Source organism: Gopherus flavomarginatus, chromosome 6 (genome assembly GCF_025201925.1).
Source record: "Gopherus flavomarginatus isolate rGopFla2 chromosome 6, rGopFla2.mat.asm, whole genome shotgun sequence".
Lineage (NCBI taxonomy): Eukaryota > Metazoa > Chordata > Testudines > Testudinidae > Gopherus > Gopherus flavomarginatus.
In genome coordinates this window covers 7,517,548-7,535,724 of record NC_066622.1, presented here as the reverse complement: position 1 = coordinate 7,535,724, position 18,177 = coordinate 7,517,548, and the positions used below count along the sequence as shown (strand labels likewise).

The 18,177-nt window shown below is 44.7% G+C and overlaps 2 protein-coding genes across 3 annotated transcripts in view; one reads left to right on the top strand and one right to left on the bottom strand.

Moving 5' to 3' along the window:
- LRIG1 (leucine rich repeats and immunoglobulin like domains 1) overlaps positions 1–10,609 on the top strand; it is a 138,723-nt gene extending 128,114 nt beyond the window's left edge. Inside the window, exons 12-19 of one of the 2 annotated variants that reach the window (XM_050957303.1) lie at positions 191–354; positions 2,289–2,609; positions 3,040–3,321; positions 3,949–4,368; positions 6,416–6,538; positions 7,134–7,280; positions 8,400–8,711; positions 8,936–10,609. In XM_050957303.1, the coding sequence (XP_050813260.1) occupies positions 191–354; positions 2,289–2,609; positions 3,040–3,321; positions 3,949–4,368; positions 6,416–6,538; positions 7,134–7,280; positions 8,400–8,711; positions 8,936–9,165 (1,999 nt within the window). In that variant the 3' untranslated portion in view covers positions 9,166–10,609. Of the gene's footprint in view, positions 1–190; positions 355–2,288; positions 2,610–3,039; positions 3,322–3,948; positions 4,369–6,415; positions 6,539–7,115; positions 7,281–8,399; positions 8,712–8,935 lie in introns of both variants that reach the window. The other variant, XM_050957302.1, reaches the window with a different exon arrangement.
- Positions 10,610–11,684: 1,075 nt separating this feature from the next.
- The window catches only part of SLC25A26 (solute carrier family 25 member 26), a 131,907-nt gene continuing 125,414 nt past the window's right edge, over positions 11,685–18,177 (bottom strand). Inside the window, exon 10 of the mRNA XM_050957538.1 lies at positions 11,685–15,365. Within this exon, the coding sequence (XP_050813495.1) occupies positions 15,269–15,365 (97 nt within the window). The 3' untranslated portion in view covers positions 11,685–15,268. The remainder of the gene's footprint in view (positions 15,366–18,177) is intronic.

Sequence of the window (18,177 nt, the reverse complement as noted above, 5' to 3'; positions counted from 1 at the left end):
GTAAGATTTTTTTGGGAGGGAGGGAAAGGAAAGGTGCTATACAAGCGTGATGTATTTAGCACAACAACCATCCTCCCCTTTTTGCTGAGGGAAAGGGAGGACTGCCGAGTGGGTTTAAAGGGCTCAGAGCTTTGCAGCATTTCCCTTGCAAGGGTCCCAAGTAGGTGTTTTCGTTTCTGTTTCCCTCCAGCCACATAAACAGCGACAGCTTCCTGTGCGATTGCCAGCTGAAATGGTTGCCGCAGTGGTTAGCCGAGAAAGAGCAGCAGCCCTTTGTGGTAGCCACCTGTGCCCATCCCGAGTCGCTCAAGAGCAAGAGCATTTTTGCTGTGCCCACAGAAAGTTTTGTGTGCGGTAAGTGGGGTCTGGGGTGTGAGGCTGTGTGAATGGCAGGTCTTGTTTCGGCCAAAATTTCCTTTTACTGCTAGACTGTGTGATTATGTTGGGGTTGGTGGGGGGTTTTGTATCATCAAAGCCAACCCAAGCCTACATTTTAAAAATTAGTCACTGGCTACAATTTATTTCCCACCAAAACCACATTGCTTGCATCTAGTGTATTCCTTTACCAGGCGTTCTGAGTATTAAATCAAAGGGGACTAACAGTTGGTTCAGTTATAAATCCAGCCACTGTTATAGGAAGGCAGCTCTGGTCCTAGCGAGCTAATATGGGCAGGATTTCAGCTGTGGATTTGCACACAGAGTGATAGCACTGTGAGCGTCGGTTGTTAGGTTTGGGATTTCCCTTCCCCCTCCCCCCCATTGCTGCCCCTCAATCGTAAGAACAAAAGGTTTTTTAAAAAATTGTGGCAGGAGGAGTCTTTAAATATAAGCTCTTTTATGGATGTTTTATCCATTAAATCTGAAACAGCCAATTGCTAAAATTTGGATTTGTGTGTTTGTGATTAATTTTTATTTGCTTGGATCATAACTACTGCTTTCCTTTCATCCAACTGCTCGCTGCCATTACATCTAAGTGTGGCTGCAAACCAGCCTGGCAAATGCAGAACAGCTGAACGAACACACACACTTTTAATCGGGAACAATTAAAAGTGATCAGGAGAGAGCTGTGGTAGGAGAATTGGGCCAAAGTCAAAGGAGGAAAGCATGAGCAACCATGAAACTAAACAAGGCACAGGTTTTGGAACCCTCTGTGTGGTTTGTCCTGTTAACTGATGTGGATTTTAGTCTTACTTCTTTACAATGCTAGTTTAGGGAGTCAGAGTAGCTTTTGAAAGTTCCCTTTCCTCAGTTGAAAGCATATCTTGCATGTTTCATTGGTGAAGATTCACCCAACGTTCCATCCACATCCAGATGAGCACAAATATACACACACATGCTTAACGCACGTGGCATCAGAGCGGAGATGGCCTGCCTCTGAATGGGCTTGTTGGGGTTGTTGTTTCCTTCTGAAAGGAGAAGAGACGAGTTTTCAAATGCTCTGTCCCCATGGCAAGTCATCACAAAGTTGCAAAATCAACCTTTCTAGGAAGGACAACTTTATATCTCAGAGGACTGCCAAGCCATCCAGCCACCAGTCCTCCCCAGCTCCAGAGGCATCTCTGTTTAATTAAACATTATTCCGATAGTCAGTTTGTCAGAATCTAATAAACCACACTACTTGGAACTCTGCTAAAACCAACAGTCACCCAGGACAGACGAGTGCATACGCAGGCCTCCGCTTTGGAAGGCTGACAGGCAAATACAGCTGCTGTGCTTAGACATCTCGTACCATCATGCCCCTGCTTGTGAGTGCTTTTTAGTTGCAAGAGTGACTTTAACCCTCTTCATCCTCAACTCAGATTAATGCCAGAGCTTGAGGGAGGGGTGGGTTAGAGGTGAAATCTTAGGGGCTGCAATTTACTCTTGAACTTGAACTTCAGATTTGCTCTTATTGTTTGAGTTGACATTTCGTAGAGGAGTGGTGTAAGTATTCTGGTAGCACCTGGGCCCCCAGTCAGTGGACCAGCCCCTCATTGCACTAGGCACTACATGCAGGCATGCATACACTCTGAAAACATGGTGCCTGCCCCTACAAACTAAGCATTTTGCAAGAGCAAGCAGATAGTCTGTTGCACAGAGATCATTTCTCTTCCCATCAATGGTACATAAAGGCAAATGTGTGGACATGTCAATTCCTCCAGTTAAATGTACTCATTATTAATTAAATCTAGACTGACTCTGGATCCACTGCTAAAATAATATTGTAGGTGAAAATGGCAAGAATTGTAACCAGGAACAGTGGTCACGGTGTCCTAGTTCGGGGCTGAGCTGCTGTCTCTGTTTTTCAGACGATTTCCCCAAACCCCAGATTATTATTCAGCCAGAGACGACCATGGCCGTTCTCGGCAAGGATATCCGCTTCACCTGCTCGGCCGCAAGCAGCAGCAGCTCCCCTATGACATTTGCCTGGAAGAAGGACAACGAGGTCCTGCACAACTCTGAGATCGAGAACTTTGCCCATGCGCGAGCCAAGAACGGTGAGGTGATGGAGTACACCACCATCCTGCACCTGCGGCACGTCACCTTTGCCCACGAGGGACGCTACCAGTGCATCATCACCAACCACTTCGGCTCCACCTACTCCAACAAGGCCCGGCTCACTGTTAACGGTGAGCGCCAGGCTGGGTTCAGATTCTTTTCTTGTAGGTAAAAAGGTCATCCAGCCGTCCATATCCCCTGGAGTGTTGGGAGGCCCCATGTTATAGGTGCACACCTGCTGTGATGACCCTGTTCTGGCCAGGCACTTAAGTACATGCTTAACTTCAAGTCATCGCTAAACACGGGCCTCATCCCATTGGTTTCAGCCGCTCCAGTAGGGTCTCTGTCAGCAGGCATGAAAGTCTGAAAGGACTAAAAAGAGGGAACGTCTCAAATAACATTTCCTTTTAGAGGGAGGATGGTTTTTATTTGTTTCATACCCTGAAGACTGAACCCAGAAGCAAGTGAAATTAGTTTAATGGGGGGTTCTCAGGCATCAGGAAGGCTGGTCTCATTTCCCTAAGGCTATTTGTCACTCTACCCCCTCCCTTCCCTTTACAGTGTTGCCTTCATTTATCAAAACCCCCCATGACATCACCAGCCGAACAGGAACGACAGCACGGCTGGAATGTGCGGCCAATGGGTTCCCCATTCCACAAATTGCTTGGCAGAAGGACGGAGGCACCGACTTCCCAGCAGCCCGAGAGCGCCGCATGCACGTCATGCCAGACGATGATGTCTTCTTCATCATGGATGTGAAGATAGAGGACATGGGCGTTTACAGCTGCACGGCACAGAACTCCGCGGGCTCTGTGCTGGCCAATGCCACCCTGACTGTACTAGGTAAGAAGCTTTGCTTCCTTGGGGATCCGGGCAGTGCAGGCAAAGGAACCATTTTGAATTTCCAAATGGGTTTTAGAAGGGAATGCTTGAGTTGTCAGAAGCCATAGACATACTCATGGGACAATGGAGGTGGGGTGACGTCAGTAGGTCATGGGTCTATGAAAGGACCCAGATACCTGAGAAAATGAGTCCTGTTTCTGTTGGAAGTCAGCCGCCTTCTATAGGAGAAACCCGTTAGGCCATGCTGTTTGCCTCCCCTGCTAAGGAGAAATATGCAGAAGGAAACTAAACTCTGCCTCCCTGCCCTACAAGTTATTGGTATGTGACAGTTGTTATTCCTTCTTCAAAGTGGGAAACGATTACCCTGGGGCATGGGTTTCTTATGTAAGATATGGAAAGAAGACTAAAGCAGAACTAATAATAAAGGCCCAGATTATGCCAGTTAGACATGGGCGTGCAGTGGGGCGTCCCTGGGGAAGCTGGCACATGAGACCCTCTATCGTTTAGCCAATCTCTAGTACTTTGCTAATTGTGTCTTCAGAAAGGTCTGTTGGTTTGCCGACTCTAGATGATCTGAGTCATCACAAACCCTCTAGTAACTTAATGTCTGTACTTAAACCCCTGTAGAGACACCGTCCTTGATCCATCCACTGGAAGACCACGTAGTGTCTGTAGGTGAAACAGTGGCCCTTCAGTGCAAAGCAACAGGAAGCCCACCTCCACGCATCACCTGGCTGAAAGGCGACCAGCCTCTGGTAGTGACTGACAGGCATCATTTCACCCCTGGCAACCAGCTGCTGATCGTTTGGAATGTTGTGCTGGAGGATGCTGGGAAATACACCTGTGAAATGTCCAATACCCTTGGAACGGAGCGTGCGCACAGCCACGTAAGCATCTTGCAATCCCTTGGCTGCAGGAAGGACAGGATGACAGTGGGGATAATCACCATTGCAGTGGTGTGCAGCATTGTGCTGACATCGTTGGTCTGGGTGTGCATCATCTATCAGACCAGAAAGAAGAGTGAAGAATACAGCGTCACCAACACAGGTAGGCTCCAACCCTGGCTAAGGGCTCTTGGGCCAGCGGAAACCTTTGCGTGCCAGAACATTCTTCTGTGGCTGAACGGCTGCTCCAGCCAGGCATAACTCCTACTTAAAAGGCTTATCTCAGTGATTTGATTCCCCGTATCATCTGCTTCTGCTCAGGAAGCTGCACCCAGCTGCACTAGCTGTCACTTGCTGTTGCAGAATGTTCAGTGCTTTGATTTACGGCTTGCCTGGCTCATCAAGTTCTCTCCCATCCAGCTGCAGACAGCCTCTCCTGATTCAGAGCCTGACAGGTTTTCTCTGGCCACTGTCGGAAGCTGTGTTGCAATCTGGGTTAACCCTCCAGGGTTAACCAGGCCTCATTTGTGATAGAGGAAACCCCAGTTTCCACCCTAGGTACTGCCCTTCCACCCGCCCACATAGAACTCATGCAGTGAGATACCTCCAGCAGTTCCTTCGGACAAAGTGCAGCATCTTCTAGAGGAAGTTTTCCGGGGCCTAGCGGCCTTCCAAAAATGCCACCCTGGTGCCAAACTCATGGCATTGGGTTGAGAGCTTGAGGATGGGCCCTACTGAGGTCAGGAGGAATAATCAGTGGAAGCACCGTTTCGGCCTGTTGGATCAGCTTCCTGGACTCTGAGCCAATGCTGCTGAGCACCCCAGTCTGATCCCTTGCTTGGATTTGCTGCCCTCCACTATGTCCCTTTAATCTTCTCAGGAAACAGGTGCAGTACATATGGGGTTTTCAAAGCAATGGCCGAAGGGAAGGTTTGGATGGAATGTTGTTTGCATGCTATAAAGCAGTCGTTTCTGCAGGACACTGAATTATTTTTTTTAAAACTCGAGACTTGCAGTGCTTCTCTCTTCCCCTTCCTGAATGGTGTCTGGTCAGTTCGTTACAGGGGCAGTTCTGGAAAAGGAGGGGCTTAGTGCCCAATAGAATTGAGTTTACATTCGACATAGCTTGTGGTGAGGGAGGGGGACAGGACTGGCTAGCGGTAGAACAGTCTAAGAGCTGAACCTGCCTCGTGACCCAGGACTAGCCCTGGGGCTGCCGTCTGGGTGAAGGCTGTTTGAAAAACAAGGCCAGTTGCTGTGGTGAAATAGTAAATGTATTAAAACATGGAGATACTCCTCATAAGTTCAAGTAGCAGTAATTTTTAATAGGACACTTACAATGGAGAGAAAGTAGCTGGTTTTTGCTCTCTTCCCCACCGCCCCCCCAGCCTTCCCGCCCCCCTAAAATCTTTCTGCCTTTCTGGTTCCTTTCCATAGAATTAAAAATAAACCCAGAGGAGCTGCAGTGTGCAGGACTCAGGGATCCATTTTTCTCTCCCAGAGCATTTGCCTGAACCTGTTTGCTTTGTGCTGGGTGATGAGCCAGCATAACATTAAGGCAATTACATATTTATTATAGTGGCTGAAGTAAAATCAGGCTGAAACTGACACCTGGAGCAGCAGCCCCCTGGCTGGTTGTTATCGTTCATCTCCAGTTCTGAAGTTTACTTTCGGCCTGGTGTTTTCATGGGGCAGGGCCTGGTACAAAAGGAGTTTGTTGCTACTGAGCCACCAACAACCCTTATTAAAAATTCAGAAAATGACATTTATTATTCTGCACATTCCCCTCTGACTGACGGGAGGAATCCTGGCACACGTGTCTGAAGAGTCATGGAGGCTGTAACTGCTCTGTTTGAGCATAGGAAGCATGCAGGCCACAGTCTTCTCTATTAACGCAGTTATGAAAGCTGTTGGGTCAGCCTCCTAAATAACGTAGGAGCCCATGGCCCATTTTCGAAAGACCAGGATTATCACAAGTCCCTAGGGATTGGTGATGCCTAAATTTTGAGACAGTCAACTAGTGCCACCTTAAAGGGGCCCTCGGGGGCGGCTGCTCAGTGTGTTCTGAAGAACCAGGCTGCTTTAAGATGTCACCCAAGAATGTAGACATCCAAAGTCACTGGTACTGATGCTCCTAAGCCGTTTTTGACAGCATAACTCCTTGCATAGAAGTACTGGAGGTTCACATTTGTCTTTACCTCTTGTTGCAGATGAGACCATTGTACCACCTGATGTGCCAAGCTACCTGTCCTCCCAGGGGACTCTTTCTGACAGACAGGAAGTGGTCGTCAGAGTTGACAGCCAACAGCCTAATGGGCACATAGAGAACAATGGTAGGAATTGGATTCTAACATTTAAAAAGCTGTATCCACTCTTGGTGTGACAAGGGTAACTAAAAACACTAGTGCCCGCTACTCTTCCACTCTTACTGTGAGCTGTTTGCAAGCTCTGTACGCCTAGCTACTACACTGTATTGGGGACACAGGCAGGGACATGCCTCTCACTTGGCGGATACAGAAGAAACACTTTTCCCAGTAATAATATCACTCATGAAAACAGATTCCTTTAGTGACTACTCATTCATCAGGCCTGGGAGGTTTTGCCAATATTGGGCTAGTTCTGTGGCTCCAGAATTACTGACAACAAAATTCTAATACAAAATCCATTGGCATTGCCAAACCCTGCCTTCAGGCTTACAAATTAAATACCATCATCCAACAATATTTTAAAAGAACATGTTGGGTGGAAAGGTTAAATTTCTGGATTAAGATTATCGTTAGTCTATAAAACATTTTTTCCTTGAAAAATTGACTCAGAATTATCCACTATTTCCATTGCAGTCCCTTTTACAGTATGATAAATCACTGAATGTTTTGATTGAAAGAGCAGATGGTTGTAATCTTTAGCCAGCTGGTTCTTTTGTTATAGGTATGTGTCAGACTGATGCTGGAAGAGGTCCAGATGTCGAAGCGCCCACTGTAGCTTGTAGACAGCCAAAGCTATGTGTAGGATATAATAAAGACACTTGGAAAACAGAAGACGCAGCTGATGGAATGCTTGTTCCAGATAAGACAGGTACAAAACACATTAATCTGCAAAGACATTTCATGTTAGTACAGATCAGAAATCATTTGAGAGTCAGAGTGTTATTAAGACTGAGAAGAAATGTTGCCTAAAAAAATGCCAAGAGTGATTCTCAGATGCTGATACGGCATTTATATTTTTCTCTTGCTTATTTCTTGATAACAGTAGTTTGAGCTTAAAGAACAGCCAGAAAAGGGCAGACTGTTGACTCTGATCGGCATCACTGCAGCTGATTGGGTGTTTTTAAGCCATTCCTAACATGTAAAAGCTGTTTCAAACTGAAGGTGTTAGACATTTGCATCAGAGGCATCATAAAGGGACTGTCAACTTGAAAGTAATCACAAGTTCAAAAATCAAGTTACAAGTAGTTTGGGGCACTACCCCTGCTCCTCGGTCTCTTTGCCAGTGTGTGGTTTTCCAATCACATTTTCCTATTTTTAAAAAATCTTTTCTCTCTCACACTGTATGTAAGAGCCACTCAGACAGCACGGGAAACTATCTGATTCTCTAGGGGGAAATGGTGAAACCCAGTTAACTGACCGAGTGCAGATAAAATAAACGGGGGGGGAACAGACTTCCTCCTCTTCCCTCTTTTACCTCTAGCCATCTTGGCTGTTATTCCTACCAACTATAAGCAAAATATTTTCAGATAGAAATGTGATTTAAATTGACGATGTTCCTTTAAAAACGACGACACTCAAAAGGCAACACACTCCTTTTCAGCAACAGCTACTGCAGAATTCCACCTTCCTCTTCTGCACTGTCTGGTCAGCCATGAAGCAGGAACTAGCCATGGAGGATAAATACATAACACCTATAAGGTGTCTTTCGAGCTGCAATAGAAATAAATGTGTGGAGTGGGCTAGAGGGGCAGATCCAGTCGTTTCAACTACCGTTAGGGATACTGGGAAATCCAACGTTCTGAAAAAGGCAGGCGTTAACTAGATTTATAGGAAACCAAAGAACAATATATTGTTAACGTGACTCCTGTGTGGCAGAGGGGTGGTCTGAGATGTCTTATCCTTCTCCAACTTGCATGATGCTGTGATGACGGCTTCAAACTGACTGTACTTAACTTCAGTTATTGCTTTTTTCTTGCCCTCCACAAAGGGTATGGCCTGCCAGTTGTGTGCACTGACTGCAGCGGAAGTACAGATAGCATGAATGTCAACATTTACGCCAAGGATCTGGAATACTATTCTCAGCCAACTAAGACTATGGATAATGCACATCAAAATGCATTCAGCAGAAAAGAGCCAAGTAGGAGCAAGAGCAGAGGTAACAATCCTCTTCACCCTCAACAGTGCGTTGGGATTACCAGCAGTCAGAGAATGGACACAGATAGTACTCTGTATCCCAGCAACCATGACAGAATGCCACTGTCATCCTGCATGAATCAGCCACTGCATGTGGACAGACAAGGTACGTGTTTTGCTTGGGTCTCTGTCCCTGTACCATTCAGATTAATGTCCTGTGTCCTCTCATTGTCATGCCTTGCTTTAAAAAGCTTCAGTAATCTTCAGTATTAAATGTCAGCTGTCTGGTGGTTGGTTTTGAATTATGATGATTTATTATGTGTGTTGTGGTAATGGTGGCATTCTGAGCATCAGCTAATTAAGCATTGTACTATCCTTACTTTCTTACAGGCTCTTCACAATCTCTGGCAAATGCTTCAGAGCATAGTAAGCGTCACTTAAAAGCTTCACCTTCAGAAGACTCAGTGAAGCAGCTAAAAGGGACACCTGAAATTTCACCGACATCACTGGATATACAGGGTGAGGCTGAAGCTAAACAAACTCTTCTTTCCAATGGACACCTACCCAAGTTACAGGACTCAGCTCATGAGTTTAAGCCACCCATAAGATCAATGGACTGAGCGGGGGAGAAACTGCCGTGTGCAAATGAACAAACCTACTATTGACCTTAATTTTTTGCACAGAATACCTAGGCTACTTACTTCTACCTCAACTCTTGAACTGACAGCCTCTCCAAGGAAAACGAAAACACGAGGTATGAGAAACAAGCTTGTGTGGGGAACAAACTCCTACTTGAGCGTCACCTGTTTGTACATAGTTTAAAACTTCAAAGAGAAGTATTACTAGTTCAAAAGTTAACTTGCATATGAAGCACATAAATGCAAGGGACAATTGTGTAGAGAAAAGAAAAGTATTTGATACAGTTGTACATAAGAGTTTTCATATTATATATAAATATATATATATCTTTTACAGAGGCTATTTTAATCTTTAGTGCATGGATAACTGAGTGAAACTTCACAAAGTTTTGGCAATATTGTTTTCAGTATCAGGTTGCTGTTGAATTTTTCAAGAGAGAGAATTCTGGTGCCTTAATACATAAGCAGACCTTTAAAACCCAGGCTGTTTCAAAGGAATTGTCATGCTTTGCTGTGGAAATTCCTTTAGATCAAGCATTGATTGGGTTAGTTAGCACAAATCCCCTCCCCCCTGAAATTGATTGCACTTAGCAGGTTTAAACTGAGATCTTAAATTATTTCAAAGAAACGCTAATAGAGTTTATAGGGAGAGCCAAGCAATTACCAAAAAAGAAAAAGTAATACATAGCAACCTGACTTTTTTTCTTCTTTATGGAAGAACTTAAAATTCATTACCCTTCAGAATTGCAGCAAGGAGCTAAAGGTTAAATATTAGCTGTAATAGTCTGCAAATTACAGCAGAACAGCACAGAGGCATAAAGTTGAATTAAACTAGTGTGCACACTTGGAAACAGGAAAGCCAAAATCATTGTTAACAACAAAAATACATGCAGTTAAAGGATGGGCTTTTTCTGTTGGGATCTGTCACAGACTTAAAGAAAATGGCCTTGTCTACACCCACAAGTTGTACCATTGTAACTACAGCAGTATACTTAAAGTGGTACAGCCCTTCCCAGTGTGAATGCGGTTAAACTGCTCTAAAGGTAATTATGTGAACATAGCTTATTCCTGTATGGAAAGGGGAGTAAGCCACACTAGTATCAGACAACTTCATAGAAGTATAACTGCATCCATACTGGGCTTGTAGCTGTATTATTGTCCCAATAATAAAAATCACACCCCTAATTTACCATCATACTGGCTGTGTGCAGATTATGCCTGAGGTACATGACCCATTTTCCGTGTGCTGTCTCTTTGCTGCACATAGATCCCCTGATCTGCAGCACATCCATGTACACACAGACAGTAATTGCTATCTATCTCCTTGTATGTGAACGCTGACTTCACGCCCAGGATTACCCCTTTGTGCCACAGTTCCAAGCTAGTCGGAAATATACTGGTTGAGAAGCAAGAGTATGTGTGGGTAGGTGGTCTTGCTGATTTAAAGGGATGAGTACTGTGTGTTGGTACAGGGTCTTTAAGTTCATCCATGAATTAAAAAAAAAACCTGGGACAAATGACTCTGTCATTTATAACTTCAGTCTGAAGCTTTTTATTTTTCCAACGGCTGCTTCTGTTGGTACCTGTGGATGGATGGGTTGGTTTGTTTTCAGTTCTGCTAATACAAGTTTACTAGACTTTGGTGATGACTACTCTGGGGGAAGGTTGGTTGGTTTTTCTTTTTCTTAGAAGCAACTAAAGGCCAGTTTCATCAGAGCAGGGTGTGGTGGAAATCCTGCTCACGCCACTACACTAACTCACTGCGGGTTTCAGAAGTCCGGGCAGTGAGACCTTATCAAGGCCTTGAGTCAGAAAAATACTAAAGACCTTATTACTTTTTTTAATGAGGGCCAATAAGACCCACCCATATTATCCCAAGCTAGTCCCAAATTCCACCTCCAAAGACTGCCACCCTTAATAATCTGATTTCTCAGTCCTTTGAGGGGTGGCCTGAACCACATTTCACTGTAAATTATCACCGACCCTGGCTTTTATGAATAGGGCATAATTTAACCAGCTACCTGTCTAGCCCAGTTTCTAACTGTAGACACATGTGCACTTTGTGGCAGGTGACTAATTATGTTGAGTGCCAACTTTTAACTATTCAGCAAATCAAAAGCAAAAGAGATGCACAATAGTAAATAAATAAACCAACATATGTTTTTCTCAGTTCATGGGACAAATACACTTTAGACTAACTCTGAAAGTGAAAACAACAGTGGGACATACACAAGGAAGATGCAAATGACGTCCTTGACCAATTTTGCTGGCAGAAATGTCATCACCGTTGCATATATTAAGCACATTTGCCACATTAGCATTTGAAAATAATGTATTTTTAATAACGTTAACTGTTTCATGTTGTTACTTCCACTAAATATGTGAATCTGCTGCTTCTGAGAGGCAATGTGAAAGAGGAAGTATTTCTTTTGTGTACAAAGTTATTTATTAGAAATTTGGTACAATATTGTATGTTGAAAAAAATGTTAAATATTGAAGTGTCTAACAAATGGCATTGAAGTGTCTTTAATAAAGGTTCATTTACAGTATTACAGCTTTTTTGTTGGGAGTGAGCTTTGCAGAGTTTTAGCTGAAAAAAATAAAACCCAAGCACTTGCTTACACGCTTCTCTGTTTCGAATGAAAATGTTTTAGTATCAGGACACAACCTTTTTGAAACGTCCATTTGTCAAACTGCATTCACTAGACAAAGTTCTGTACGATAGACCAACAATGGGTACTAGAAACATGACCCTGGGGTGGGAGAGTTGGGAATTCTAGCTGAAATACACAGTGAAGAATTCATATGAAGTAAATTTCTAATATAAAAAATATCAGTTGTCTAAAAGTCTTGCAAACACCTCTCCACTGCTCGCCAAAACCAGATGGGCTACATACAGGACAGCTTCAACTACATTTTTTAATCCTTCAACCTACCTTAGTCCTACTCATAACACCATCACTACCTATGATAGAGGCTTCAGTTTCAGAATTAAGGATGAGCTTAATTTTGTATTTAAAGCAAGTATTCAATCCTTGTTGTGTGGGTGGTGTGGGTTTTTTTTAAGTGTAGCCTCTCCAAAAATACAGCTCTTGAGAAGAGAGTTCTCTGAAAATATACAATAAAAATGTGGTCTTTAAGGAATGTAGTGTCTAGTGTCAGACAACTTTTTTTTGGCTCTCAATTATGGAATAACAAACTTTTCAAATTTTACATATAGTTAAATCTCAGTTGTATCTTGTGCATAGGCTGTCTCTGAAGACCTTTTTTGTTTAAGGATTAATGGTCTCTTTCAGTGATGAAGAATGGGGAAAGTTTCTCCTTCAGCAGGGCATGATGAATAGTGTTCTGCTAAAGAGAATTGCGTTCTACCACGGACTGCCCTCCTCCCTTATAGCTGCCATCGCCAGCTGTGCTCAAGCCACAGATGTCCTCAGTTTGGTACCTTGGGGACTTACTTTGATTCCAATGGCTCGCTGTACAGAGCCAGCCAGTTGCTGAAAGAAGTGCTGGGCCATGACGTGGGATGCTGTCCTAGAAAGTTTGTGGTGAACAAAGTATAGGTCCTTATGTCAGTGACCACTATCATGCTCCACCTTGGTTGCTTTTTACCTGCAGAGAAAGTAGCCCCCATATCAGTCCCCCTCCATTCTTCCACTCAGCGCAGGGTTGCATCATCTGGGGAGGCTGGCATGTCCCTGAGATCGGTCCTCAGAAATCAGGGGCGGTAGCAGCATGATCAGTGGCAGGTAAAGGAAAAGAGCTGTACCTGTCTTCGGGCACATAGCAGTACCAATGGGTTTTCATGGGCCTTCATCGTAGACTGTGGTCCACAGCAAGAACCCTGGCGAGAAGGAAGTGAGACCGACCGACCAGTGGGGAGGTTCCTCCACTGTGAAAGCCCTTCCAGTTTCCATTGGGTGCAGTGCAAGAGATGGGCACACAGCAGGAGGGACAATATATGAAGAAACAGTGGTCCAGATTTTTAAAGACGTTCAAACTCATTCATGCACTGATCATTACTATGGTTAGTACATGGCACCACTATAGAGCAGGTTAAGCATCTTTGCATAGCCATACCTTAACCTGTTTGGCTATGTTGTATACTTAATCTTAACTCTGAATTGCCTGGGTTTTGAATGCTTGGCTCTGGGCTAGGCACATGTATTTCACTCTAACTTACTGCTATACTCACTCTGTATATTTTAACATTGGCTTGGGCTGGGACTATGGAAGGGGTACATGTGAGCATTGTAATTACAGAAGTCTAGACATCCACTTTGGTTGTAGTAAGACATGCATAATAAGAAAAGGCTGATTCCAGAACTGATGTTTCAAAAGCGCTAAACATGGACCAAAGATAAATTTGAGGCCTGTTGCGACAATAATAAATGCTCTAGTCTCAGCGTACTTGCTGAAAAGCAAACAAAACTCAGGCCCATAAAGAGCTCCGAGCTGGTAGCTAGCTCTTCCAAATGAATTCAAAATCCTCTCCTGCACCTGCCTCTTCCTCCCCCCTCCAGAAAAAAGGGCTCAACTGTACAATGGAGAAAAGTACATTGTGTAATGTCATTAACTAGATTGCCCTGACGGGTTGTGCTCCAAGGAGCCTGCAGTATTGTTACAGCATCATGGCAGGGAGGGGAATCAGCCAGCCAGTTTGGGACTAAAATTGCCGTAGGGATGAGTGTGGGCAACCACGGGTAGAAATTCCAGTTTTCAAGAATTAGTCCCTTTTGCTCTGCAAGTTTTTCCCATTTTCTGAGCAAGTGCTAAACTTCCATACCCTGCCTAAAGGCAGCCAGTTTCTCCATGTATTTGCTTAACAGCAAAAGGGTTTTCTTCAGGGAAAAAAACTATGCTGTAGTACAGACCAAGCTGCTGCTGTTACTGCATAGCTTAATTTGGCTCTGTATTAGCTCTATCAATTATATTTGCATATATTTTTATTAGGATGCCTGCCTCACTGCTCAATGCTTCTACAAAACCTTCTTGTGGAAGAGCCTTCAGTTCAACTGAAAGTCGTTTCAGGTTCTTAACACAGCTCTTTAAAGGTGTAACTAAGCCAAGTTGCTGCTGTAAATTTGACAAGATTTTTTAATTTTTTTCAAAATCCTGGACTTTCTATTGATGATTTTCATTATGGCCCTATGCATATTCCGCAAACTGATTTTAACTATAGCATCACTATGCTAAAGGAAGAACAGACTAGCATCACCCTTCAGAACTATTACGCTCAGTCTGCCATTTCACTGAGGAGAAGAGCCTTGTTTTCTATTTGTCACTTGCATTCTGCAGCCCGACCTCTCCTGTTCTGTGCTTCACTACTACAAATCCAGATCCACTTCAGCTTTTGGTAGGGAAAGAGAAAAAAAGGCAAGAGCTGCATTTCTTTTCATAGGCAACGTTGTTGGACAGGCTACCCATAAAATAATACAGCATTGTACTTTTCCTGGAGAAAGCTGAGTCTAATTAAAAACCCCACACTGATTACCACATAAGAGTACTTGCTATGGACCTGCAGGTATAAACGGTGGGATAAACTTTCAAAATACAGCTCAAATCAGAAACAAATAGGCATTATTTTTCCCCAGCAGTCTCCCAGCTAAGAATACTTTCTAGAGTCTTTAAATGCCTGCTGATTGCAGCTATGTCAACTCCTCCAGTGAACTAAATGCAGCCTCGATGCAGAGGATCAGGTGTCTCTAACTAATGAAAATTCATTTATTCCATTTTTGCTGCTCAAACCATGTTCTTTTGGTTTACAAAACGTTTTCCTTGCCCGAGTTCTGATAATGCTGTTTGCAGATGCTGTAATTAGCTGTTTACCCCCACGTTACTTTTTTGGCACAAGTCTCTCTATGACTTCATTGCTTTCCATGCTGGGAAATTTTAAGTTAGGGAAACTGGATTATTGAAGGACTTTTCTTTTAATAGTGAAAATACGAGTTCAGGCTGTTGACCAGCTCCTCGGCCACATAAAGAAGCCTGAGAAGCAGCACGAGTACTTTGATGAGTGTATTCTTTCTGGAGAGCAGCAGATCTTTGGCTCTTTGCTATGATTCACAGGAGTCTCTACTCCAGATCAGAGCAGCAAGCGGCGAGTTTTGTCATATGTCCCAAGAAAGATGAATCCTCCCAGACTGATTGCTGTCATTCGAGGGACAACACCTGCAAACAATCTGAAAGAGAAAGGAAAAAATGCTTCATATGTTGTCATGGACTATCAATGAGAGATATTACCCTTTTAGTCACTCCACACACAACCTTTTAGCAGGGCTGTATACACCAACTTTATTTCTTGAGTGTGTTCGTGCAGAAATACCTCCTCTCTAAGGTACTTATATAGCCTCTATTACTGTCGGATCTGAGCACCTCCCAGTTTCTATTTATCATCAACAACACTGGGAGATGGGATCCCCATTTTACAAATGGAGAAACCGACCAAGTGAGGCTAGAGACTCGTCTGCACTGCGCTGAAATGCAGTGGAAGGCGTTGGGAAAGGCAGAATGCAAAGAGATGCAACTCTAACTGCCCCACATGGACAGCACTGGCACAAGCTCAGAGTTACAAGGTGGATCGTTCACATTAACACTGTCCTGTTTGAAAGAGGACGTGGTCATGCGAACTAGGTCCCTTTTAGTTCACGCCAGCTGCGTCCACACGGGGCAGTCACAGCACAACCCTTTGTGCTCTGCAAGTCACATCCCTGTAGTCTACACTGCGCCACCCATAGCCTAGGACCTAGACCCTCAAACATATTTAGGTGCTTAACTTCCATTGAGAATCTGGGCCTAAGAGACTTGCCGAAGTTCACACAGGGCAGGCGATTGCACCCAGGTCACCTGATTTCCAGGGTAGCACCCTAACTTCTGCACCATCCTTACCCTCTACTTCCTTCAAGCACAGAAATAAGCAGACTTCAGGCAGTTCCCAGCCTGTAATTCGGTGTTTTATAAAAAGAAGCGAGAACAATCAAGATACCAGATCCAGTATCGGTGCTGCTCTCAGCAGGGGACTGGCACAGACAAGGATTGGGAGAACGGTAATAAACTCGCTACACTCACTGCAAAGTAACAAAAACACGAATGATTAACAACTACCCACTCTGTCTAGTAGAAGCAGGAGAGCCAAACTCCATTGGGGAAAGGGGTCCCTTTACCTCAGCAAGCAAAGCACCCTGATACACTGCTGAGCAAATGACACTCCTCCAGCTTTTGATTTAAAAAACAGTACCAAGGTAGAGCAGCAACAGGAAAACCAATCACAACACAACCTGATCTCCTTCAACGTAGCCAAAGTAGTTCTGCCTGCTCCTACAGCCCGTCTGTAGCGGGAGCAGCCCTTGGACGAGGTGGGCCATAAATCACTTTATTGGGTTTATGAACCTCAGGACTGACCACTGTACACATGGGCCCTGCTGCACTGTATGGAAGATTTTAAATGGTGGGCAGTTTAAGGCCTATGTCCCTTTAACCCCCTCGTGAGCATGTAAGTACAAGGAATGGGTGATCTTACCCAGTGCACAGTGTGTGTGATGTAAAAGTGACATGCTCCGAGGTGGATTGAAGATAGAGATTCTGCTGTCCCTGGCTTCTGTGGGCTGGACTGCCCAGTAACATTAATCTACCCAAGTCAGAGTTTCAACTATGTAGCTTTTACACCAGTATTGTGAGTAATTCCTGTGCAATGCTGTTATCCTGGAGCATGTCAGATCAGCTGGAAGCAGTGCATATTCCGGAACCCTTTCTCTCTCAGTCCTCACTGCTAGTCAGATGCTGTGCTTGGTAAGCCTCCAACCGCACTTGCTTTGGTTTTTGTGATAATGATCTGTGCTCTGGGGCCTGGAGCATACAGGCAGATGGAAACGTTTTATGGCTGCCCCAGCCAGCGATTGGGGCGATTACCATCGTTATAGCTTTGAAAGAGAGTAACTTGTACAAGGCCCATACTGACAAGAGCACTCAAAGGGTAAATCCTGTGGTACAGCATTGTTCTCTAGCTACACATCATCCTTCTCCTGTGGAATTACACCAGCCTATTACTGAAGCACTGCAGACATTTGTTTACGGTATGGTCCGTCACAGCCACAGCTCTTAAATAAGCAAGGCTGGATAACTTTGAGGATGTTAACTAGAAGCTGCATCTCCAACCTCATCTCTTATTGCATCCCCCTCAGCTCCACTAGTGATGCTGGCCTCAGCATCCTATTGATTTCCTTCTGCTCTCACATATCTGCCTTTAAACATGTGGCAGTCCCAGGCCTGGCTTACCAAGCTACCAGCTTTTCCTCCACTGCATGGCGGGAGAACAGCTGGTCGCACTGACTCTGGAGATCTGGGTTCTTGTCCCATACTGGCCCGTCAGTTACTCAGCTAACCTGTCTCTGCCCCACTTCCCCTTCTGCAAACGGGATAATCACGCTCACTTTCTTTCACACTTTGTCTATTTAGACTGCAGACTCTTCCTGGCACGGACTGTCTCTTACTACGGGTTTGGACAGCAGGGCCCTGATCTTGGTTGGCGTCTCTAGCCACTACTGTAACACAATGACAACAAAAGATTGGTTAGTGGGCCTAGATCAAAGCCGAGCGTTTTAACTACAAAGAGGTCCAGGCGCAAGTGGCTCCAATGCACTTTCCCAGTCTGCGTGTTAAACTGGTTAGGAGAAAACAAAAGCAGAAATCAGATACGGTCAGCTCCTGATTTTCCAAACCCCCCTTATCCAAACCTCTGCATGGGCCGAGTCCTCAGCCTGGCAGACAAGAGAGGATTTGGGTTATGCAGAGGTTTGGATAGTGGAGCAGAGACTCGGGGCAGCGAGCCCCCCGCAGCCCTGCTGCCATGGGAGTGACACCCAACTCCTGCTGGCACCAGGTGCAGGGAAGGCTGCAGCCACAGCAGAGTCCTGGATAGGGGTGAGGGGGGGGCGTGTCTGTCTCTGCTCTACCAGGACCACAGCCACCCACCTGCACCTTGCACCTACAGTAATA